Here is a 26,214-nt window from a genome sequence, read left to right as displayed (position 1 = left end):
TTAGCTTTTTGACTTTTGGTTGTAATGCATAATTTTACCTTCCTGTTACGATTGGAGAGGTTAAAAAGGCTGCAAAGATTTAAAGACAGCTATACTCCAAATCATAAATCTCATCAAGGTCCCCATCCTTCTGACACTCATAGGTGTCCCTGTAACGTTTTTACTAGTTTTCTTCTGAAACTGCAAGACAGTTTTATAGTTGTTATCTTTTCTCAGTGTGATTGAATCCTGAGGGATCACATATTGCTAAAAGGAGATATATGGCTACATTCCAGCTGATACTCATTTTGTTGACTCCACTTTTTACAGATGCACTTTGAAATGCTGTTTAAATTTTCTGTACTGTCTCCACATTTTCAGAGAGCTTCAGTTACCATCAGCTTCAGACTCCTTCATTCTACAAGCTGTCTGCTCTAGTTGGTGTTTCTGTGTGTTGAGTTTTTGATACCACTCAGAGCCAAGCAGTATGAGTTATAGGAACTTTTTACAGCCAGAAGTAACATTGGAATCTCTCACATGAGTGGTTACTTTTGACACTTAAAAAGTGTCTCTTGGAAGTATCTTCAGGTGAATTGTTGTACACCCCAGCTGAAAGGAGTATGAAAAGTTTTAATCTGCTTTGTCAAGTGCTTGTGGTTGTGTTTTCTTTGTTTCTGCCTTCTATCTAATACATTTTTTAAAATGCATCATATTTTATTCTGGTACATCTTCCACTTACATCCAGCTCTCCTCTCCTTTGTTGACTCTTCAGTTTGCCACTCTGAGGAGACTAAATGCTGCAACTGCCACCCCACTGACTTCACAGCTTCTGGCTAATGGAATGCTTTTGACCATTTAATATACTCAAACATTACATAACATGAGCTTTCCCATGAACAAATGCTAGAAAAATGCTTATAATGCCATTTCAGGAGCTGGGGTGTAGATTAAATATCCTCACATATTCTTGAGTCTAGGAATTTCCTTATTCATTTAGTCTTCTATTTTTAAATTTGAAGGAGCAACTGTAGTTTGACACAGTATAATAAAGCATGGATGTTTCCGGCCTAAAAGAAGAAAACAAAAGGAATTCCTTATCGTTTGGTCCCCTCCTCTCCCCATTTAAAGAATGTCGTTGTAATAAAACATGAAATTTTAACTTGTAGATGAAGAATGTACATTTGATTATTTCCTAGCAAACTCAGTTTTGAGATTTTTTTTGTGACACAGGTAGAGTATTTTTAAATAACTGCAAAAGAACTGCTTGAGGCAGGTTGAAGCCAGTTAGTTGTCACTCTAGATGAACAAACATTTAGCCAAATTAGTTTCAAAATTGAGCAATGAAAATGTGAGAGATTCTTGTTAGCAATTCTGTATGATTCATTCCATGTGTTAGTGAGGATTTCAGAGAAATAACTAGTGGTTTTACCTTTAACTCTAGACTTTGCACCAGAGCAAGTTAAGATTCACTTACTTTAAACATTTGTACAACTTTAGCTTATGTTTTATATTATATTTATATAATATCTTAAATGTTTATGCACTTCACTGTTAAATGAAGGGCAGCATGGAACTAAGCTATATTTTTATCTGATCAGAACAGTTTTGTTATTTTCACATGCTAAGGTTTAGGGCATAGATGAAACCTGTACAGATGTTCCATATAGATCAAATAAGAAAGTTGTATTTATTTTGCTTTTAAAACAAAGGACCAAGAAAACTGGGGTGGAGGAGGTATGGTGGAGAAAGTCCCAGGTAAGAATGAATTGTGTCTTAGGACTGTAATTTGTTAGAAATTGGTAAAATGCAAGGATAAAAATTGCAATGAGTATTCTAAAAAATATAGTCATATATAAGCAGAAGTCATAAACGTAGTAATGCAGAATGAAATGAAGGGATAAGGGTAAAATAGGATAGATTAAATGGAATGTGTAACTGTAAACAAGCATATTTATATGACATGGTGGTAGGCATACTAAACACTTTCCAGAAGGAAAATACCTTGGTAAAAAAAGTATTGGAGTGACAGAATAGAGCTGTAAAGAACTGATGTGTTTTAAAGGAATTTTCGATTTCAAGAAACAAAGATAAATATTCTGAGAATCCTGGAGACCTATTCTAAGAACAGTCTTTGAAGACTGAGGCTGAACACAGTATCCAAGTGATATATCCTTAACATAAGGATTAAAATAATCCGTCTGTGATTTAATAAATTGTCCAATAATCTCCACTAATTATGTTGGCTGACACAGCTTGTATCTGGAATACAAACTGCTTCAATACAACATGTAAAAGGTCAACTGTATGTCAAAAAAGCTTTTTCCCCCTCACCTGCCTTTCCACGTGGAAACCTCCCAAACTGTGTCATAATCAACAGTGAAAGAGGTGAGGCTAGTAAAAGTAATAGTCAAGCTTCAAAAAGCATAGTCGTGTATGATACAGAAAATTAAAAGGAATATAAATTATTGCAAATTTAGTTCAGTATCATATGGCAGACCTAAAGAGATTCAGATGAATAATGTGCAACAGACCCAAAAACTGTTCATAAACACATATTAGACAGGAATTCTTTTAGAGAGTACTGGATCAAATAAAAAAGATGAATGCAGAAAAATGAGTGACAGTGCAAAGCCAAATGGCCTATGTGTTGATCATTGCTGTGGTAGAACATAAGGAAACTCTCACTTCAGACACTTTTTCAATAGTCATTGAGCCTCAAAACATTTTGCTGCTACTCCATTAGTAATAGAATAGATTTTATAATAAATCAATAAAATTATCATATTGTCAAGGTCATATATTATTCTCCTAAGTTTAAACTAAAATAAGAAACTGCCAAACTGTCATCATGATTTCTAGTTTATAATTTTTGAATTACAATTTTTATAGTATATATGAAAATTTAAAAAATAATTTAGCCTTCATTGCAGAGGAGCAGGATGTTTCACATGTGACATGGGGCCGGCAAAGAGCTCCATATGTCTGGAGAAATACTTCCAGGAAACCTACCTTCCATACTGACAAAAACAGTTGAAAGTGTAGTCATAAATATGTGGACCTATGAAGAAAATACAATGTGGTTTCAGTGTTCTTTAAGAGGCCTAGGATATGCAAGTAAAAGTGACTGTGTTGCTAAAGTAAAAAGGGTAAAAAAAGTAGAATTATTTAGTAGCAGAAGTAAAATCTTTAAAGGTAGGAAACAAAGGATAAAAAGAAAGGATTCCTGTTCACAGTGGGGAGTATTTGCCAGTGGAACTCTATGGGGATTGATGTTGATGCCTGTGCTGTTCAGCAGTCCTTAGTATGGAAAGGGGGCTGAAATCCAAAGGTGCCAAAGTTTGCTGATGTACTGACAGGTTGGAGAAACCACTCACAGTGCTGCATTACTGAGTGATAAAAAGACAGATACAATCCAGTCTGAAGAAAAGTAACATATAGGGAAAACAAATATGCATATTACACTGTAGTGAGTGGCTGCTATTTCTCAGAAGAGGAATTGCAGTACAAATGTGGGTAGATCTCTTGGAACATCCCAGCACTCAGCAGCAGGATGAATAGCAAGCAGTGCTACCCACCATGTGGAAAGGAGGAGGGCAAAGCAGAAAGTGTCAGTTCACTAAGCCCTGACTGAGTACAAGTCTGCCAGTGGAATAGTGCATGTGCTTCTGGCCACCCCATTTCCAAAGGATATAGTAAAACCAAAAGATTTAAATATTGCAGCTAGGAGAAGTGAGGGAAATTCAAGAGGGAAATAATAAAGAAAACCGTCAATTACGTGGTGAAACTGAACAGGAAATATTACTTGTTTTCTCTGGAAGATGTTCATTACAATCACCACTCAGACCATAACATGGGAATTTGGGGGCAGAAAAATCCTTTAAAGAAAAAAGTGAACAATTTTGGATGACAAAATCACACAGGTTTCAGTGATGGTATAAACAAATGGAAGAAAGATAGGAAAGATGGGTGTAAAGAAGAGCCTATTACATCTGTTGATTTGAATGCAACCTTTAGCCCTGAAGGTTTCTAACCCGAAGATTACAGAAATCAAAGAGTGCATCCTAGGACAAGTACTGTTTGTATTTACCCTTTCCTTATTTCAGTTGCCAGTTACTATGAGGAGCTGTGGCTGTGAGCTAGGTGGACCTTTGCCCTCACATGGTTTACCTGGTCTCATGTCTTGGCAGTGGAAGCTTGGGGTATTGACATAGCATTTCTCTGGAACAGGAGTGTGAAAAGTAATATGTAACTCATTTAACTAAAGGCCAAGAGCCACAAGAGGCAGCCAACAGAATAAGCAAAACTCCACTATAAGAAGCTCATGGACTTTCCTTCTCATGCTCGCCTATTTGGTTGTTGTAGAACTGCCACCTCTGAAAATGAAAATAATTGCCACATCATAAAAAAAAGCCTGCATCACGTAAATCATTGTTCTGCTGGCAACCAGGAAATCTATAAGGAGAAGTGACTGTGTCAGCTGAAAATTGGGTAGGTGGCAGCTCTAGCTTGGTGCAGTATTCCCTACTTTCAGTAAAGTGAAATGGGCTGGATTCTCAAGATCCTTGTGATTAAGCATCTGCAAATTGTCTCTGGGAGCTCTGAATCCTTTCCCTGTTCGTTGCTACTGGTGAGCACAGAGACTTGTGTCTTCAGTGCCTTCTCCTGACACCAAAGCCTTGGCATGATCTTTTTCACAGGGAGATATATGGTCCCATTTTAGAGAAGCCTAGAGTTAGAAGTGGGAAACAATTACATCTACCCAGAGGATGACCATGTATGTGAATCCCCCCCATGAGATACCTGGGGCTTAAAAGCCAGGAACTGAGAAATGTGTGGCTGTATGGTTGGCATGTGGCTGCATGTGGTCAGAGCAAGCCTTATTTTCATTAGAAATTTGCCTCAGTATTTCTTGTCTTCCTTCCTTCCATAGGAAATTAAACAAAAGCTTGTAAAAGAACAAGCTTGTGCAATCACAGGGATGCCCTGTGCACTGAAAAACACATTTGTATCCTGTTTGTTTTTTGCTGCAGCCTCTGTTGTATGTGCTAGAGAAATAGCTGTTAGAGGAACAAATACACACTTTACTAACACAGAACATAAAAATTTGCTCTTAATCAGTGAAATGCAGATTACATATCCTGGGAAGTGTGAGATCTGATGGCTGAATAACAAAGCCCTAAGTCCTAATGCATCCAGTTTGTAATACAGTTAGGACTAGTTAGAAGAAACCTGAATTATTTAATTTTAGTTTCAAATGAAATTTCACATTCTGTCTTTCTTTTCACTTTATAAAAATTTCTGAAAAAAATTTATTTTCTATATGTAGTGCCACAGAAGGTTGTGATTTTGGAACTTCAGTGTTTTGTGATAGGATTTTGTTGTGCTGTTTTAGATCTCCTATATTTATGCATGCAGCAGCTGTGTTTTTCTCTGATTTTTAACTCCTGCCCTGAATGTAATTCCCTGAAGTACTAGACTGTTCAAAGCCATCAACTAGTGGTTTCCTGCCATTTCAAAAAGTAAAGATGAGACATCATTATTCATACATAGTCATTGTGGATACAAAACCATAGAATCATTAAAGTTGAAAAAGACTTCTGAGATCACAGACTCCAACTTCAAATATGCAGCCATTTAAACTCCTAAGTTCAGCATGCATGCCTCTAAAGTTAGGATAAACTATAATAATTTTTTATCGGATTTTCAAACACATATTTATGATTTTAGCCAAAGAATATACTTTTCCTTTAGGGATGGATATTGAAATGTTCTCTCTAAAAGTTACTTTTATTAAATCCTAAAGGCTTTTCCATAAAAATCTGTAAACTTGGGTGTTAATAAGAGGTTAACAGAATATGAATGCAATGTTTTGGCATTGAAGCACAGAGCTTATTTCTTTCTGAGGACTCTATTACCCATTCCTGCTAGCTGACCACTTTAAATTGAAATGGATTTCAGTCAGCTAATACATTATATCCTTCCTTTTAGAAAGCTGTCTAATTGGAAAATCAATTAATCAAAGAAAGCTGTGGTATTAATATCCTTTGAGGAAATAGTCCTGAATGGTCAGACCCCTGTACAGTCACCTGTGCTAGCAGCATTAAATACAGCAGAGCTAGAGGCAGTGGTGGGAGACTTCTAGGCCTTGCCAGTGCCCCCAGGACTATTAGCTGGGGATGGTGGGGGAGGCAAATTTGCCCTGCATGTGGTTGACAAGTTATTGTTTCTTTTGGGATCCCACCTAGCCAGGTAGCCCTGCTCTGACCCATGCAGGCCTACCAACTCACTCCAGCCTCACACAGCAATCTTTGTTATTTAGTTGCTGTATTACATATGTCTTTAGTGTCACTTGTAGACCAGAAAAAAGGCAAGAAGCTGATCCCTTTCCTAACAAAATGCCACAGACATATTTTTTAATTTGTTGATGGAAGCATTACTTTGAAAGCTGTAAGGCATAAAGTGATGCCTGACATCAAATTTGATATTACACGGTATATTTTGTTCTGATCCTGTCTTTTCTGTTTTATGAAAACCTCAATGTTTACAATTTTTATTGAAACACTGCAACTATTATTGTGATTTGATTTCTGATTTAGACCAAGTAATTGAGTGATTTCTTAGATTGATATTTAATGAATCAAAAAAGGTACATTCTACTTTTTAGTGCACTACAGTATGAAAGTTAAACCTCAGTTATTTTAACAGCTAGATATCTCTTCTTCTGGGGCTTTCAGCCAAATCACTTACAAAATTCTGCAACAGAACAGGGAGGGCTTCTTGCCTTATGTTGAGCAGAACTATTGGAAGGTGAATGTTGGATTCTGCTGTGCCTTCTCACTGTTAAAAACTCCTTCCTTCTCCCCAATACATGATTTCATTATGACCCTAAAAATATTCCTTGCTCCTGATCCTCACTTCTCAGGATCTGAACTTCCATCAGGAGTGACTGACTGTGGTTGAACCAAATCCCCAGCCAGGCTTGCCATTACCTAGCACTGAAGCCTGGATATGGTGTAAGAACATCAATAGGCATAAACTGCTAAAGCAATCCCACAAGAATGCTGGAAGTTGGTGTTTGTTTTCTAATAAGAAATTCTAATTTCTTACCTTATAAATTTCCATTTTCCAAAGTTTCATATCAAAGCATCCTGACAAGGATCCACAACTAGCAGACACAGAGGTGGTAGTTCCATCTAGCTGCTGGGAAAGATTGCATGTTTTGGTCTCATTTAGGTTTAGTTGATGAGCTATGGACAGGTAGGAGATAAAGGAAATTATGGAATTATGGTTGGTGACATTGGCTGAGGTGTGTTAACTGGAAGATTTAACCAGGTTTTGGTGGAAACATGTCTATTTTGAGAAAAACTTGGAAGATGAAGAAAGCTTTGTCAAGAGAAACTAAAGCACGGAAATCTTAAAAATATCCATGGATTTTATTTGCAATGGATATTTTATTTAGCTTTGTCTAGACTTTCTGATGTGGATTTTATGCATATATATACACCTTTTAGCTTACATACCCTACTGTCAGAAAAATTATATGGATATTAAGTGCAAGAAAGCAGAATAGAAGTTAAAAATCTTTTTATAGATTTTCTGTGAAAAAAATGCTTGTTTTAACTTCCCTGTCAAAAGATCCAATTTGCTGGATTTATTGGCTAGTTTTGCAGATTAGTCCTCCAAAGTCCTGCAGGATACAAATATTAAGAAGAGAAAGGGAAAATTTTAAAGGTTTTCAGATTTTTTTATTTCCCTGTGACTAGCCTACATCTGGAACAAACAGTTCTGGCAACTCTCCCAGCATTATGAGTAACACTTTGGCTCCTGCCTGCATTTTTCAATTAAGTAATCCACCAGACCCCTGTGTAACCTCTGTCCAACTCTCACTGCATATCTGTTCCATTTTATTGCAGCAGGCACTCCTCCATCCTTTTTCATATCTCCCATAGCAACCTGAATTTTACATATGGACATAAAAAAGGGGAAAAAAACCCAGCTGGAAGTGGGTATTCCCCTAGCTGTCTAAAAAATATGCAGAATCTGTAGCTTCTTTTATATCTAAGGCAGAATTGACTGAAACAGGGCCCAAAATCTAATGCTTAGCCTGGGGACATTGGCATCAGCAAATATTTCTTGGATGTTACATCTGGTAGATTCCTTTCAGGATTAATTTTGTTTTGCAAGGCAAGTTCTTATATTTTTTTTCTCTCTTTTGTATATTGCTTGCAAAATCTGATCTACTAAAAAGGTGTATGTAAGTTCTAACACTGTTGAATATGACCAATACATTGTTTTAATTGAAATAATTGTGTTTGCTTTATTTGTCCTAACTGAAATTTAAGGTGGCAAATTAAGTGTAGTAGCTTCTTCCAGCTGCTAATCCAGTTTATACTTCTGGTTTACTTTCTAAAATCAGGATATTTTTATAGATAAATTCCTGCTCTTTCTTAGGTTTGATGAAAAAGTTCAGTATAAAAATCCATTGAAAGTTGTAGGAATAAAATAACAGGAAATATACATTTCTCCAGAAAATGGGGACTGCATTTACAGATGTTGTATGTGCCATACATTGTCTTATTTTAAAGCCTTTCAAGTGGATTGTTTTGCAAGTGTTGCATCACAACACCCTTGTTCTGCTCCGGGTTCAGTTGCTTGCGTGGTCCCTGCTAACTCTCTTGTCCTCTGCACAGTATTGGTGGCACAGAGAAGTTCCATTCTCTGTAAATGAAAGTCAAAAGATCTTTTATCCATCCCACTGCTGCTGAAGGACAGGCCTGTGAAGAAGCACATCTAGCCATGTATACATGAGCTGATAGTGCAGACTGGGTTTATGCAGGCCACTGAACTGAGCAGTGTGGTAAATACTGTGGTTTCACCGCCTCTTCTAACAGAAGATCTTGAAGTGGTTGCTCATGACTTGGTAATCTCCACAAATCACAGCAGTTCTATCAATTATTGAAAGAGAACATTATGTTTTACAGTGAGATCATTATCTCCAACTCAAAGACGTGCATTTTGACTTTAACATTCGTGTCCCAGCCTTGTTTTTATGAAAAACCCTGAGTGATGCAGAACACCAGGTACAAGCTGAGTGTCACAGTTGCCAAGCCATTTGGCTTGCTGGCAGAAATGTGCATGGTTCATCAGATACTAATGTGAGACAGTAAGGTTGGTCATATATCCTCCAAGGCACTAAAATGATAGTAATCATTGTTAGTAAATAAATGCCCATTTCTTTTTTACCTGCTCCATCACAGTAATAATAGAGATGGAAAATAGAGGTCAAGGATTCTTCTGGGAAAAATATCAATGTGCTATTGAAATTCTGATGTCTTTTTTTTGGCTTACAGTTGCAAATATGTAAAATAGGGTTGGAAGGAACTCTAAAGATCATCCAGTTCCAATCCCCATGCCATGAGCAGAGACACCTTCAAGTAGACCAGGTTGCTCTAAGCCCCATCCAACCTGTCCTTAAACACTTCCAGGTCTAAGGCAACCACAAGCCAGCCTACAGGGGAATTAAAAAACAAAATCCCAAAACATAAGAAATTATAAAAATGTAAACAGTTAAAACTTTCAAAAATAGAGATAATTGGATAACTCTGCTTAATGTTCTAGATTTTGACGGCTTAAAACACTATTATGCTACAGTCTTCCACTAACAGATGAATAAGTCCAATCAAATATATTTCTGTTTGCTTTGTGTATGATTTTGTAAACTTGACACCACAAAGAACATTTTTACAGTTATACCAAATTCTAATGCTTGCCTTTCAAACTGTTGACCTTTAGCAGTGAGACTGCCTGCATCACAGATTCGTGATACACTATCCTTCAGGAAAATGGATGTATTAGCAGGGATGGTGGTGATGCTATCCATAGAAAGACCATGATGCCATATCAGATAGAAAACATGGAAGAAAACTGATCTGTTTTTGTGCGAAGGAATATGAAATTATAATTTCAAAAAAAGCATTTGAAATGTGCTGATACTTGGCTGGGATGTGAATGCTGAGTGGCCTCTGATATGCCACAGCCAGACCCCAGAAAGAAGCATGATCTGCCATTCTGCAGAACCCCTACACTGAGCACATGGCAGCCTCCTAGTGTCCTAGTGTCATTTTCTTAAGGATGTCTTGCCAAAAAAAAAAAAAAAAAAAAAAAAAAAAAAAAAGATTTTGATGGTGCCTATTAAGGAAAATTGAGAAAATTCAAGCATACAGCTCTTTTGGTATCCTGTGAAAAGAATTACAGTTGGTACATGATATGTAGATGAAGTTCCATCTACAAAACCCAAAATCCAGTTAAGATCAAAGGTATTTGTCTTTGTGGTGTTATTGTAGCAGTTGCAGTGCCTGCCCTCCTTTCCTTGGACCTTGCACTTCATTATTTAAGCCATCATATGTGATCCAAAAAGATTCTTTGTCCTCCTTTTTTGCAATGTATTTTGAACTTGTCTCTACATGCATTCCCTAAATATTTTCAGGTTATTTTCTTCATTTTTGCTATGCTGTGCAATGCTAATAAGCAATATCTGGCTCTAGAAGCTAGGATTCTTATGTAGGTTTGCAATACTAACAACTGGCTTAATCAGGTTATGACTAAAATTCGAAGAATTATTTGCCATCCGAGTCAGGTATATACAGAGAACAAACTGTAGTGCACAATGTAGAATGGATGTATGGACTAAACTAAGATACAGCCTAGAAAGAAAAAGGGAATGGATCCTTCTGCCTACTCACCTCCCACCTTGAAAGTACAGAAAATACCATTTCAATAAGAGAAGCAATCCCACAGAGATGATGTGGTTGTAAATCTATGCTGTTAGAAAAGAAAAAGAGCAGCAAGCACCACCAGGACAATTTTCTTATTCTTGGTGTGCACACCTTAACACAGCAATAAGAAGTCAAGAAAAAAAAGATTGAAAGAAAAGACACAATCATGTATTGAACTGATATTCAAAAATCTCATGTTGTAACCAGTGTAAAATATAGTGTGTTTCTGTTGTTCATTACCATTCATCATTTGAGCAAATGAAAGTTTCATTTTCACAGTGTTTTGTGTGGTTCTCATATGTATTTACAACTATTTGATTTATATTTGTTTTCAACTGTAATTTCAAATGTATAAAATGGCCCCAAATCTTTTTTCTTGTCTCTAGCCACTCAGTGTTGGAAGAGCCAACAAAATTGTGGCAACAACCACAAAATTAGTAGTTTTGGATGTAAGGTCTGTTTGCTTTGAAAGATTTGTATGTTGTGTATCAAAACATTGCCGGATCTGCTTCCTATCTCATTTCCAAGAGAAATAATTCTCCATTAGGAGGCTTGAAAAACAGATCAAAGGGAAGAAGTCTGTTCAGACTACCTCTATTGCAGGTTCAGTTAGTAATTACAACATTTCGTTGTGGTCTAGGAAAATGTAAGTGGCACACTTTCTTTTTCTTTTCTGTACATTATTTAATCAGGTCTTGCTGTTGTTCACTGCATGACTGAGATCAAAAATGTCATTGATAAATTCAGAGAATAAGACAGTGATTCACACATCCCTCATTTCAGATTAATTGAAGGGCACACTGAACGAGAGATTTAAATATGGTTTAATGATTGGCAACATTTCCACAATGTGTTGTTCCTAAATAATCTAATTTGATTTACAGTAATTCAGTATAAATATAATACATTTGTCAAGGAAGTGTCTTGTAATTTATAGTTTAGCATGAACTATATGACATGGGAGAATGATTTTGGTTTGGTAAGCTCATGTTTGTGCAGCAACAAAAGAAAAAGAAAATATTCCTTAAACAGAGAAACAGGGATATAGTGAGGAAGGTCTCAGCTTCCCTGCTATAGTAACCTGGAAGGAGCAACTGCTGTCCTCAGGTCTCCAGTGGGTCCCAGGCTGGGCTGTATCAGAGATCCTCCTTCCAGCCTGAAGACTAAATTTTTTAAAATCTCTGTCTGATTTTGAGCATGATTAATTCACAGAATCACAGAATATGCTGATTTGGAAGCAGCTTGAGGGATCCTGTTAGTGCTCATTTCCCCAAGTTTTGGCACACTATCTCATTGTTCATCACTGGGCAGCCTGGTTATATTCCTTTTCCCCTTCCAAGCTCATTTAAAGCTTTGTTATCAAGCCCCACTAGCTCCTGGGCCAGAGCTCTTCTTCCCCTCTGAGATAGATGCATCCTGTCAGGTGTCAATGGACCTCATGTTGAGTAGATTATCCCATGGTCAACAAATGCAAAATTTTTCCACTGACGCAAACCTTGGAGCTGGGCACTGACCTGACAGATCTACCTATTCATATCAAACCAATGGATTTCTTTGTCTGTGAAAGCCCTTCTTTCCAGGTTTACACTCTTTTGGTTCATAAGCTTTCTGAGATAAAAGTGAATCTGTATGTAAGAGTCTCATGGCAAAGTACTGCTCTGAGAGCAATAGAAATAAAGCTGTAGTCTTATGATTATATTTAATAGCTTTCTTTTTATTTTAAGGTACTTTGACTTAATCCCCCAAGTTATCCTGATCACAATATCCAATGCAGCATTGTTTTCAGCTCTTAGCAGGTGGTTTTTAAAGCCCTCTTTAGATGATACATGTGGCCCACATAGTGAAGTCAATAGTTAGACAGGATATAATTTAGGCTTCAGCTTTTCCTCTCAGTTTGAAATAAAATGATTACATTTCAGGAAAGTCTAAGGAAAGATTTAAAGTTTTATATCAAAAGTTGAATATTTTCTTTTGTTGTACCCTCTTCTTTTAAAGAAAATGGTATTCATTTAAAATAATGCTTGTTCTGATGTATTTGAAAAGGCACTACTCTGAATTAAAAAGAAATTAATAAAGTATGTGTGTTTGGGAGGGGAAGATTGCATTCATCACTGGAGCATTTAGTCAAAGGGTTTTCATGCAGCCTATTCTGCTTAATTGATAGAATGAGGTACCTGCAAAGACAAGCTGTAAATAACAGATGGCCAATAGCGTTTACAGAGCAGCCGTTAAGGTGACCAAAATCTTCTGGGGCTCCTCTCCACAGACAGGTTATAAAGCAATATTATAGTCTCTTATTCAGACTGGAAAATGGCCCTTGTCTGTCTTTAAACCCATGAAAAGTAGCTCTAGGCAATAGTTCCACATAATTACAGTTCTGGTAACCCTTGTAACCCTTGTGATACCTTTCATTTCTTGCACCCTTAGAGTTATACCAGGGTAGAGGCCACTTGTAGCATGCAAAGTTGTAAAGCTGACATGAGACTCAAAAATAGGTGGAACATCCCAGATATGAATAGAGTAAGAAGTGAGGAGTAAGATAAGAACAGAATAAATTTGTTTTGTGTGATAAGGTTAGGTTGCTTTAACTGCTGATATCTTTGGGTCTGCTTTACCAAGGATGCCCTGGGCACATTTTTTTAAAAGCATTACCTACAAAATAGAATTCCTGGAAATATCCTAAAAGCAGATGTGTCTCTTGTAGGAGTTCACCACATCAGCCAAATGAGCAAAGGTCTTTTTTTTCCAGAAGCCATCAGAAGAGTCTAAAAATAAGCCTGCTGTAGCTAAGTAGACCACTGTCATGCTTGTTAAAATGAAGACTGCAAAAACTGTTACTGTTACTTAAGGGGAGAGTGTCACTGAATTAGCAAGCTGAAATTTTCTTTCTTCGATTTTATTGCAGAAAAAAACCCAACTCATTTCTTTTGGTATATTCTTCTGGGGAAAAAAAAAATTCTTCTACCTGTTAGCACAAAGGAATTCTACTATCTTAAGGCAACGCTATCAACACTGTTTTACATTCATTTGCCTAATATCAGTGGTGCTTATTTTCACATGTTGACACCTAGCCGTGGGAACATTGCCTCATTAACCTCCACACCACCAGTTAAATAGACTGACAGTAACAAATATTGAGGTTGATTGAGGATTTAAGAAGAACAGGTGCTTATGGTACAGAATGGTGAAGGTCTGTTTTCAACTGAAATGACTCTTACAAAGAGATGAATTGTTAATGTGTTGTTATTCCAGATTTCTAGAAGAACTGATGTGGTGGCAGGTGTAAGGCGACAATTAATGGCTGCTGAAGAAGAAGACAGTTTATCATATCCTCCTCTGAACGTGACCACAGGAAATTATACATGCATCCTTTTTTATGCTAGTAATTTCAGCCTCAAAGCCAACCGTTCAGTTTTAATAGATTTGACAAATGCAACGTTTTTAACACAGAATGTGGATATTTCTGCCTCTGAGTGCTCAGATAGCAACACAACGTGAGTAGCATAAGAACTTTCATATCATAATACATGCAATTCTAAAAACTTTCAGAAATATTATGTGAAATTAATGCTATTTTAATTTTCTTCTTCTAAAGCATCCAAATTTTTTTTTTAAATGTATTCTTAGAAGAAAAAAATTAAGTCAAGACCACAAAAACTGTTCAGATGAGGCCTCTTATTTTGACCATTTTTTTTGTTCTTATGTTCCCTGCTTCCTTGTTTGTTTGTATTTGGTCCAAACAGGTTTTCCTGTGCCTGATCTCACAATCACAGAAATCTCCACTGACATTAATAAGATCATAATTTCATTCCCTTGAAGGGGAATATTGCTAGTTACAAGGTAGTAACTCAGCTAGAAGTACATTAATGAAACATGATCTCTGTTTTCCTTTACTTTGAAGCACCTGCTCTTGGATAAATAAAACTCTAGAAATATTTAGTCATATTTTTCTATGTACTGAACCTTTGCTATATGACTTTTGTAATTGCCTACTGATTTACAATATATCCCTCAAATTGAAATGTCACAATGATCTAATTAAAGCTGACTACTCTAACATTAAAAATCTGTTTCTTATTCTTAGACTGTCATTAAAATACACAAACCCAGTGAATGGAATCAGCAGCCTAGAGATAAGGTAACTTATGATTTATTTTAAATAGATCTTTTATGGTTTACAATACCTGTTAGTAAATTAAGAGCAAAAAATAGAGAACAAGTTAAATGAAAATATTTATAAATTTATTATTTGCTTTCTCTTCTGAGAAATATCCAGAATATCACTTTCTCTGGTGCTGCCCTGATGCTCTTCGCTCTGCTCCTGTCCCACTCTGATAGAGACAGGCCCTCCAAAACACTGCTCTGATTCTCATTTTCAACTTTGCACATCCTAGCACAAGTCTTACCTGGTCGGCTGTAACCTCTTTCTGTATGAGTGAATGTAGTTGTTTCCTACATTTGTCTTGAAGATGGCTAACCTCAGCATAATATCCTTTCTAGTAAATTTACAGTTCTGAGGAAATAGTACAAATCACAAAGCATCCTATGGAGTATGGCACTGTGCTTCAAAACTAGTTAATAGGTAGATCTTAAAGGTGGTGGTTTTTTTAGTAGTCAACAAGCTTCACTTAACTGTATAATGGCAAATTGCAGATCTTGACACAGTACTATAGAAACAAAATCCTTTGGCAGTTGAAACATTTATCTTAGATTTTGTTTTCTGCATCTGGCAAAAGACAAATGTGATATTAGTGCACACATAGATTTAGTGAAGATTATTTAGATTTATGTTTAGTAATCTGTTTGTTAAAAACTTATAATTTAATTATTATTGGATTAAAAATTTAATGTGGTCATGAATCTGAGTTGCATCTGGAGAGAAGAAATTTGAAGCAACTCTGCAGACAAACTGTAATTCAAACGAAAATGCCAGTACAAAAGGTGAATGGTTCATGTTTTCTTTCTTTTTCAGGAATTTTTTTTATTTCCTTTGAGCCTGTTGTAGTAGAGGCAGAAATATTCACAAAGTCTTTCTTGACTTGTGCTTGTACTTGAACACATAGCTAAATACCAAAATGCATAAACAGCCCTTGAAGCTGGAATAAGAAACTTGGGCTCCACAATAGGTGAGAACTTGAAAAGAGAGCTCAGGTAAGGTCCTGGATGTTTTCATGCCAAGCGAGTAAGAGTAGGCAGGCTGTGTTTTGCAGGAGAATTTGATTTATTCCATTGGGCCATATGTGATCCAGGCTTTTAATTGACCTTCAGGGTAAATAAACACAAATATTTCTAAATTGATCAATTTTTATTTATGACACAGATGCTTAGAAATATAAAATAGAATAGAGGAAGAATGTTGGGAGTGGCTTCCCAGGTAACCATTTCTTGGACCTTCACTATGCATTGCCCTGCATGTGGGAGATAGACTGACGGCTTCTGTATTGCTTTTTTCCTCTCTTCCCTTAACTTCTTAAGCTGTCTTTGTCTTGACTCACAAGTTCCTTCATTTTTGCTCTTTTTATTCTACTCCCTGTCCTGTTGAACATGGGGAATGAACAAACAGCTAAATGTGTGCTTGGCTGCTGGCTGGTATCAACCCAGAACACCTCTGAACTTTTATAAGTGGACAATAGTTCTGAAGATTCACCTGATTATTCATAGTTTTCTGTTGGATTGCCACTTGATGGGACAATGACATCATTTTAGGCCTCTGTTAGCTACCATAATACAGTATATATACTATGCTATGCTATATAATGCAAATAATTAGATACATGGAACAGAACCAGAATAAGCCATTGACTTTTTTCATGGTTCACTAACACTTTATTCACCTTGTGTATCTCAGCATGTCTCTTGTCAAGAGCTTCTAAAATCCATACAGATGCATAACAACCTCTGTTTTCCCTTTCTGGTTCATTTTTACTAGATTTCCTTTTCAAGATTACACCTTGGTAAGACCATGGTCTGCCTTACCAAACAGGACACACAAGCAGGGCAAAGAGATGGAAGGAGCAGAGCTGAGAGCCATGACTGCACTTTTTGCCTCTGTGTAGGCTTTTTACTTATGTGTAGGATAGCATGTCTTGAAGGCAGAAAGTGACTCCAGAGAGGACCATGTTCAAGTAGCTCAGTTTGTTCATCAATAGAAGAGGTTCTAACTTCAGCAGCATGAGCATGATCCAGAGCCTGCCCCCTTCTCAACACCAGTGTATGCCCACGTACAGAGCAGCTGGTCACATCCCACCTCCCACTGACACCTGTGACTGCTGCTTCATCCTGTGCACACACAGCTGTCACCTCCCTCTCCCTCTCTCTAGCAAGAGCTGCATTCTCACTCATCCTCCTGCACTTGCACTGGGAGATGAGCTGTAAGGGAGTGGTTGTAGAGTGGTGTTGTGATAGTGTTAGAAAAGGAAGCTACTGCTGCAGCAGGAGTGGGAGCAGTAGGCAGTAGTCCTTTGCTGGAAGAAGCATCATCTCAGCTCTCTCATAAACGGATCCAGCTGTTCAATCGCTCACCATTCTCTCTGGGAAAAAGTGTCAAAGTGAATGGAAGAGCTGAGTATTAGTATTCCAAACTTACATTGATACCTACTTGACTGCTGTTGTTGCTCAATGTATAGAACAGAATGCAATTGATCCAAAAAAAACATTTTTTAAAGTCTTTTGCTCAACAGCTGTGTTCCTCTTTTAATATTTGAAACAGTAATTCTAGCTATCTTCTGCTTCAGAAATACCTCTGCTTGTAATGATTAGCCACATGAGATATGATCAGGGGTGGTGGCATTCAGAGTTCATACAGTTGTCTGGCACAAAGGGAGCCTGGCCCATGACCAGGAATTTTTTGTGCCACCATACATAAAGTACATAATGTCTCTAATGTACATAATTGGCTCTAATGTTTAACGCGGATATAACATTTCTTTAAGAAGCCAAGGTACTTTCAGTTCTGCAGATAAAATCTTTGTTCTCTCTCTGCTCTGTATCATTAATTTGCTATAATGTGCTCTATTTGATATCTATTCATTTGAGAAAATGTTAAACTAAATTAAGTAATTCTATAGATTTATGTTGTTGGAATGCCTTTTTTTTCTTGTAATTTAATGAACTATAGTTACATCCTTTATCAGTTAAGTGTGTGGTTGTTGGAGGCAATTCACTGTTAGTTGTTTGGAAAAATGCTAAGGATAACAGCCTTTATTACTAAGTTAACTGTGCTCAACTAGTTAACCAATTAGAATGTTAATTCTCTTAAGTCTGCAAGTAACATAACATTTTAGTCTTTGGTGTAATGTGAAGAGACAGCATTCCCTTCAAAGTCATTTTAGACCATACCCACATACATGGCCTTATAAAACTTCTTGCTAACGCAGTCGGTTTACAAGGAATTTCCTTCGTTATCACTTTTCTCATCTTACCAGCAAAAATACAGACCCCACCCAGCCTCTATGGTTGTCATAAACATTCAAGTAAGCTTCTTTGAGTTTATAACTGGCTTGCAGCTAGTGCCTACAGCATTGCTTCTAGGACACCATGGAAATTCTGATAGGATTGTATTGTACATCAGGAAAAGGTTCCTTTCTTCTAGCAATAATATCAAGGTTTTAATTTTGTAACTGTATAAGAATAGAGTATTTTCTATATATATTTGTAAATGTAGACTGGATGGAATTCAGTTTTATTTTTTTATTCTACTGGTGCTTGTAGCTCAATGTTTTATGGATAGAACTGCTCAGGCTTAAAACATAAGGAATGCCATAAGAAAAAACATCCTTTTTTTCCTTTCAATTACACTGTGTTCTGGAATTACTTCTGAGCATTTTGAAACTCTTGAGGTTTCTGAACTCCTTTGAATGAAAAGCCACCAAATATTAATAAATATATTTTTAAAAGCACCATTTGTGGTTAGATTCTATTTTGTGTGGATGACAAGACATTGAAAGTAACTAATTTGAACAAACAGGCAATATTCTACAGAGAGAATATTCTCTCTGTATACATACACCCCACAGAACATGAAATAGTCTCTATTGTGCCTCATTTAAGAAGACTATACTTTTTTTTCAAACCAATCCTAATTGCATCTACCTTATTATTTCAAATTTTAAAGTCAACATACAGTGTTACCTATTGTGGATAAACATAATAGAATATTTCATTTTGTAGCAAGTGTTATTTATTGCTAAATAGATTTCTAAATCTTTTGTGGTTACCAATAATCAAAAGAAACAATCAGCAAACTATGTAGAGATACACACGCATAGACCAAGTTAGATTAGAGTATTAAACAATGTACACTAAGGAGGAAGGTTTATCATTTCCTTATGAAATAGCTTAAATGCCTAAAAGTAACTGAATAAAGAGTGGTAAAGATTTGTGCATAGTCCTGATCTGTAAGGGATCAGAATGTACTTCTGGATATTCTCAATTATTTCTGTTGGGAGTTGTTCAGAGCATTGGTAGTAACATAAATTCCATGATTATAAACTGCTGCAATAACACACATACACAGATGTTTTCAAAATAAGAAAATAATTTTTTGTGCCTAACCTACTTCAAATCGTGAAACTAGAGCTGACAATTCCTCCTGATCCACCAATGAGTGAAAGCTCTGTCTTCTGTGCCAAACTCAGACCTTTGCAAAGGAAATTTCCATTTAGGCATTTGAGCCAAGAAAGAATTGCAATTTATAAATTAGAATGGCTATCATGTCTGCACCTATCATAAAAGCAGTTTTCCAAAAATCTCATAAGATGTTTATTCAGCCACTGCAGTCTTACTGACTCACTGCAGTCTTACTTTTCTCAGCTTCTCCTCCACTGATTATAGACTGTAGGTAACTGATGAAATACAGCACTGGCAGAGGCCCTTAAAGAATGAAATTGCATTTGCTTCTTGCCTGCCACAGCTATAGAAAGCTGTGCTTGTGAGGTGAAACTCTAAGTAGTAAACACACTCACAGAACCTCTTCACCTGTGAACAGTCTTAACGACACGGGAAGCCATGTCATCATCAGCTGGGATGTTTGCAGCCAGTTACAGTGAACCCTTATCTGCTACTGGTACTTTATCAAATGTATATTAGTTTTTTCCTTCTAACCTTTTGACGTTTTCTTTTTGTGCTCTGTTTTGTTCCTAGGTTTTTAATGACCAACAAGTTCTATGCAGCCTCGGCTAGAAAATGGTTCACTTTAGATTCAGTTGAGATTGTACAAGATGGAGAAAAGTTTGCTAAATTTAATGTTTCTGGCATCTCTGCCCCTGCAGAGTATTCATTTCATTGTCAGCTGGTGGGAACAAGCAATCTCTATCCTGCAAGGCTGGTTCCATCCAACGAGGCAAAAGATTGGGATGTTTTCATTTCTGAGTTGCAAGTGAGTATGCATTGCCATTTCAGAGATAACGCCAAGAACTATTACTTGTTATTGTAGGTGGTGAATGACACACATTTGTAATGCCTTATTTTCATTCCAGCCTGAGGTAGAAGAAAAGCTGTTCCCCTAGGTGAGCTATTCAGTAGAGGGGTAAAAAAGATGCCAGTTGCTGAACAAGAAAAACATGAAAGCACAGCTTTGAAAAACAAGACTATGAAGTTGTCCACAGAAAGAAAACCCAATTAAACCAAATGTGCTTAATCAGGCAAAGAATTACTAAGTCCTCATGCCTGTTTAATGAATTGGGCTGCTCTTGGAAACGGGCCTCTTAGGTGGGCGGCTTTACTTTGCTTTTATTTGATTTCTTGGTGCTTTGTTTACCTAGGAAAGTACAGCTTAGTGTGGCTGCTGTTTTCGATGTCATGGGCTGTCTGTACTCCTGCAGATAGAAACAAAGCCCAGTGCAATTAGATTTAATGGGAGGTTTGACATGGACTTCAGTCAGGAATGATACTAGTTCCTGCATGACCTAGAAGGAAAGCAACTTGCTTTTTTTGAATGACACATAGCTTTTCTGCATATTTAGTAGTAGTTCAGACTACATATGTGAGGTTTAGATGATTACACCTTTACTACTTTGAACTTTGTTCTTAAGAGAAGCATAACATTTATATCTTAAAACAATATTGCACTAAGGTATCACTTTGATGAAAGAGATAATGACTATAATAGGAATAATTCCAAACTACTCTATTTGTCAAACATGAGCTAACCCAAATGCTGATATAAATTGTATTTACAAATACAAATGCCAATATAATTGTATTTATAATTTTGATAACAAACCAAATCTCAACAATCTGACTCCAGACTTGACACTTTTGCTTAAGCAATGGAAATCTCACAGAAAGAGCATTAGTGCTTCAATTCATTTTCCACAAATTCCAGTATCAAGTCTCACCATTTATTGAGAAACAATGTTGCAATACATGCCCATGTTATGAAGATTCCTTATGATGTTATTTTTATGTAAGGCCTCAAAATAACATAGTTCATGCAACTGTACTTTGCCTTGTCAACTCCTTGGAGTTAGGCTTTCACATCACTAAGATATGAAAGGACATGACCTATGAAATTACAAAGTAATTACCACCTTGGTAATTACTCCCTTTGTAAATATACAAAGTATACTTACCACCTACCTTTTCTTTCAGTTTCTATATACACTGATATTACTGCCTTCTTAAAGCTTAAATAGGCCTTGCTCCAACCTTAGTAGGCAGCATTTCAATGTGGTCTTAACCAAGAGTAGAAGTAGTGATTTCCCACCTTCCATATTAATTTGGAAGCAACTGCTTCCCCTGTTCAGACAATAGAATCTCCAGTTCCTCTTAAGAAAGGTTTTTTTCTCTGATCAAGTCCTAAATATGGAACACAACCTGAAAATTCCCAATATTTTTCTGTTGTGTGAGAAAACAGAAGGTCACCATTCTGGGTTCATTTCCAAGTTCTATCTGACCTAGGTCATACTTTTCCAGGTATCTTCCATTGATACATGCTGAAAGGTGATCTCAGTATCAGTCTTTGTTATTGCATAAGGTTTAGAAACCCCCAAACTCTGTTGCATGGTGAAAAATGCATGTGGGATGTGCTCAGTAGTTGCAGCCAGCACAAAATCTTGTTGCTGAAACTGAGGAATGTGATTTTCATGTGGATGTTACACAATGAATTCAAACCAGGATCCAGTGCCAATCAAACTGGCACAATTGCACTTTGCAACTCTGGGTCCTGGAAGCTGCATCGCAGTAATAGAGGAACAAAGGCAGCTGCACAGGGAAGCCTTGCACAGCCTGTTCCTGGGCAAGGTTGACTGGATCCTTTTACTTCAGTTCTGGAGCTGTTTCACTCACTACCATCTAAAAGTTGTTCTGTGGGATGCTGGCTAGGCATTCTCACAGCCTGGGATGTTACCACTCCTGTGTCACCACACCTCCACAGAGCACCAGAACAGCTCTAGGTTTGGTGGGGGGTTTGTTGGTTGTTGTTGATACAGGAATGGTTGTTCCACCATGAGACCTTTTGAGTATTTCATATTTGTCAATGAAGTTAAAGAGGAGGCTGCCACCAAAAGCACTGCTTTTCTTTAGTATGTGTGGTTCAGAAGTACTTTGAAACCTATGAAAAACTGCTAAAAACCTCAAAATCAAAAACATTTTGATTCTTTGTGGCTAAAATATCTCAAATTTCAAAAATTAGGAGTTTAGTGTGCACTTAAGAGCCATAAACCCAGCATATTTTACTTGAAGTTTTTGTCAAAGGCCCTATGATGAGAAACTGCATTCAAAAATATTTAAAAATTAACAGTAAATACAGACTCGTGTAATCAAGACAAGTGACTGGTCTAAACACCAAAATTAAAACTTCCACTGAACAGAGGCCTGTATACAAAAGACTTTTGCATTCATAAATATTTGAGAACCACTTGTAAGCATTTTTAACTTTTCTATATATGTTGCTAAGAGTCTCATTTTATGCCTGGTATCCAACACCCCCCACAGAAATGATAAAAAAACAGTAAAATAACCTGGCATATTCTTCATCTCCTTCCTAAAAGTAGACATGGCGTTTTAGGAATATACAATTGAGTCTTTTACATAGATGGTTCAATGAGTATAATGCTGCTTAAAAAAGTATAAGACCACTAGAACTGAAATAATACATTTCAATATTTCTAGCTCTAAATCAGAAGTGGCAAAGCCCTTCTAAACTAAATATACCTGTTCAGTACTTCAGAGTCCTTGCAAATGTGGTAAGAAATGTGTTTTGTTTTCCAGAATTTCAATCCATTTTTTGAACACAAATGACATAAATCATCACCTTCTGTCTGGTTTTATTGTCAATAAGTCTTTCAGGCTCCATTTCACATGGACTCTATTCACGTTTTCACTTGTGGTCAAAGCACTTATGGTCAAGGCTTAACAAGCAAAGGCTTTTGCAGTCATGTATTCTCTAAAACTCTGCAAATAGTTGTCCAGCCCTGCAGTTTATTTTCACTAATCCTGCTTTAATCAGAAGTCTGATTACCTTTGGTGAAAGCAGACCGTCTTTGCAACTTAGCTACCATGATTTGATTTGGAAAGATTCTTCTAAAAGGTTGAAATGCCAAAATTATCTTTACCTCTACATTATCAAAAGAGCCTTTACCCTCACATAATATTAGTTTTATTAATCTGAGAGGTACAGACATTGCTCATAACACACATATTACATAAACATTAACTTTAAGGACCTGAGCCGTGACTGAATGCAAACCCAGAGTGTTTACTGGTGTAATTTTTGCATGGTAGATTTGTTCAGTTTGTAACAACACCTTTCCTAGGAAGTACAAACTCTTTCATGACCACAAATAAACTCAGGCATTCAATTTATTTTATTGTAAATCATAGAATAATCATGGTGTAGGAACACATAAAAGTATAAATCCACGATCTGCTTTCTTGCTTATTGCCAGGTGAGAGAAATTATTTAAATAAAATAATCCTTTTTAAATTTTATTTGATAATATTTTTTGGAAAATAGTAATTTTTAGCATGTAATTTCTCTACCAGTGGGTTTATGATATTTGGTGCTTTCCTTACACACCCGTTTTAAAAATTCTGTAAATGCATAAGAATCTAGTCTTCATTTTTCTACATAAAATTATTCAAGAATTAATCAAAACGAGGTCAGATTAATTCTTTCCATTCTCTTCTTCTGCCAGTTTTGTTTCCTTCCTTCTAGAGGATTCAGTGCTTATGACATTATGTGCATTTTTGTAGATTGCGGATTCTTTTCACTTTCTTCATAGTTTTCTAATCCTTTGATTGCTTTGAACAAAATGTCTAGAAAGTTAGTGCAGTGGTCTCAAAGGCATTCAGTTTGTTGATATTTTTGTACAATTCAGATCTAGAGAGAGAATATATCTCCAAATTTATTGATTTTTCTGAGGAAAATAATATGGCTGGAGGACAGTCAGTAGCAGACATTGCAAATTCAGTCAAATCAGAGATATTAAAAACTTTCCTAACTGCTGGAAAAGGTTATATATAGGTTTTGTAAGTTAATAGACAACACATATCCCATACCCCAGTAAAGCAAGCCTTTCCTTCTGTTTTGAGTCTTTGATGTCTAAAGGAGGGAGGAAAAAAGATTTCAGAACTCTTTACTCTTTAAAGTAGATTCTGGGATTTTTGTTTGTCAAGGAGCTATTAGCTAAAACTCTCAGACTATTTCAACAAATCTTGTGATCTGAGCAGCCTTAACTCTCATGCCTTTGAGTGCTTTGAATTCTGATTCTGAAGTGGTCATAGAGCTGATGATGAATGAATATACTGATTATGTGAACACAGAATACTGATCACATGTTCCCTCTGGGACTTCACTTCTAAAAGTAATACAAATTTCTGAAGTGGGGAACCTACTTCTTACTGAAGAAATGGATTCTACATCTTTAATTTCCTAGGTGAGAAGGAGATCTGGAAATTGGTTTTGCAGAGGATTTTGTTCTCACTCTTTTTTTAATGGGCATGGTATGATTGATAGTTAAAAGGTGTGGGTTTTGGTAATTACCACATACATCCTGAAAGTAAGGACTATGCCTAATTGCACTCATCTATCTACCTTTCCTCATTTGCAGATTCAAGGCTTCAACATTATAAACAACCAGTTTTCCTATGCAAGTGACTGTACAGGTTTCTTCACTTCTGGAATTTGGATGGGCTTGGTGACATCTATAATTTTACTGTGGATCCTGACCTATGGAATCCATATGATCATGCAACTCACAACAAACAGCAGATTTGATGATCCCAAAGGTCCAGCTCTTTCAGTTCCTCAGACAGAATAGCTATAGATTGACTTAATGCCAGTGGCTTTTCCCTGTCTGATGTTTATGATTTAAAAAACTTTTTACTTCATATATTTAACTTAAAAAGATATGATATAAAACCAGATAATTAAGCTATATATAAAAATGATCTTTAGGCTTGGCAATAATCATAATTCTATGTGTTATTATGATCATTTGTTAACAGCTTTTTGTGTTAAGGTTCTGAAGTGAGACTGCAGAGGTTATCACAGCCTCTGGCTATTAGAAAGACCATTAAAAACTTCCTTCAGATTAACTTTTTTGGCAAAGAAAACATACCAAAACGTAGATAATTGGGAAGGATAAAATATTTGATGAGAAACTATATCTTGAAAGTACTGGTCTCTCTAAAGGCGCTTTACTGTCATCATGATGCTACATGTTAAAAAATTTTAACTGTGTTTTGAATTTTTTTCTCTTGAGTAAAACATCCAGAAATGTACAGAACTAATAAAGTATAAATCACTGAATAAATGGTCCTGAGATGTCTTTTCAAAATACATCACTTTGTTCAGATGTGGTATCACAAAGGAGAATGGGTAGATTAAGGTTTAGCTTCCATCTAATGTTATCTTACCCTTGTGAGAATTATGTTTTGTAACGCTGACTCATGTTTGCTTTGGCCATGGACTGCTGGCCAGTCAGGGGAGGTCAGTCAGGGGCAGATAGGTCCTTGTCCAAACTGATCACAAAATTAAATTTGGTGCCATGGCAATGAATGCAAATTTTCTAGTTCAGAACCTGTTATGATACAATGTGCTGGTGCAGACAGCACCTCAATAGAGATAAGATAGTTTTCTTAGCCTCCTCCATTTTCCAGGCATCTTTGGAAAAGTTATGAAGTTAAAAAAAAAAAGGAAAAAGAACACTATATAGAATCATTAGAAGCACTGTGCCAATGAACTGTTTAAGTCTGAGCATTTTATGGTCATCTCAGTGGTTCTAAAAGCCTGAAAACATTCACAGAGTGCTGTATTCTGCAATTAATAGAAACATTATATCTCCTAATTGGATAATCTGATTATGGAGTGAATTACTAAATTTTATGTACAATTAGGAAATAGTAAAAGAATAATGGTAAAAAAAAAGGTAAAAAATAAGACTTTTATTCTTTCTTCTGCAATTTTTTTTTATGGCTGTGCATGTTCAATTAGTAGTTAAAACCCCCCAAAATATAG

At 36.4% G+C, this 26,214-nt stretch overlaps 1 protein-coding gene across 1 annotated transcript in view; it reads left to right on the top strand.

Moving 5' to 3' along the window:
* The window catches only part of LOC310908217 (V-type proton ATPase subunit S1-like), a 47,213-nt gene extending 21,703 nt beyond the window's left edge, over positions 1–25,510 (top strand). The window contains exons 7-10 of the mRNA XM_083859032.1: positions 14,007–14,248; positions 14,839–14,892; positions 19,896–20,130; positions 24,806–25,510. Of these exons, the coding sequence (XP_083715158.1) occupies positions 14,007–14,248; positions 14,839–14,892; positions 19,896–20,130; positions 24,806–25,015 (741 nt within the window). The 3' untranslated portion in view covers positions 25,016–25,510. The remainder of the gene's footprint in view (positions 1–14,006; positions 14,249–14,838; positions 14,893–19,895; positions 20,131–24,805) is intronic.
* Positions 25,511–26,214: the final 704 nt, after the last annotated feature.

This window comes from Zosterops lateralis (assembly GCF_965231275.1).
Source record: "Zosterops lateralis genome assembly, chromosome: 4".
In the NCBI taxonomy this organism is placed as follows: Eukaryota; Metazoa; Chordata; class Aves; order Passeriformes; family Zosteropidae; genus Zosterops; species Zosterops lateralis.
Note: the sequence above shows the minus strand (reverse complement) of the source record. Positions and strands in the feature narration are given on the sequence as shown.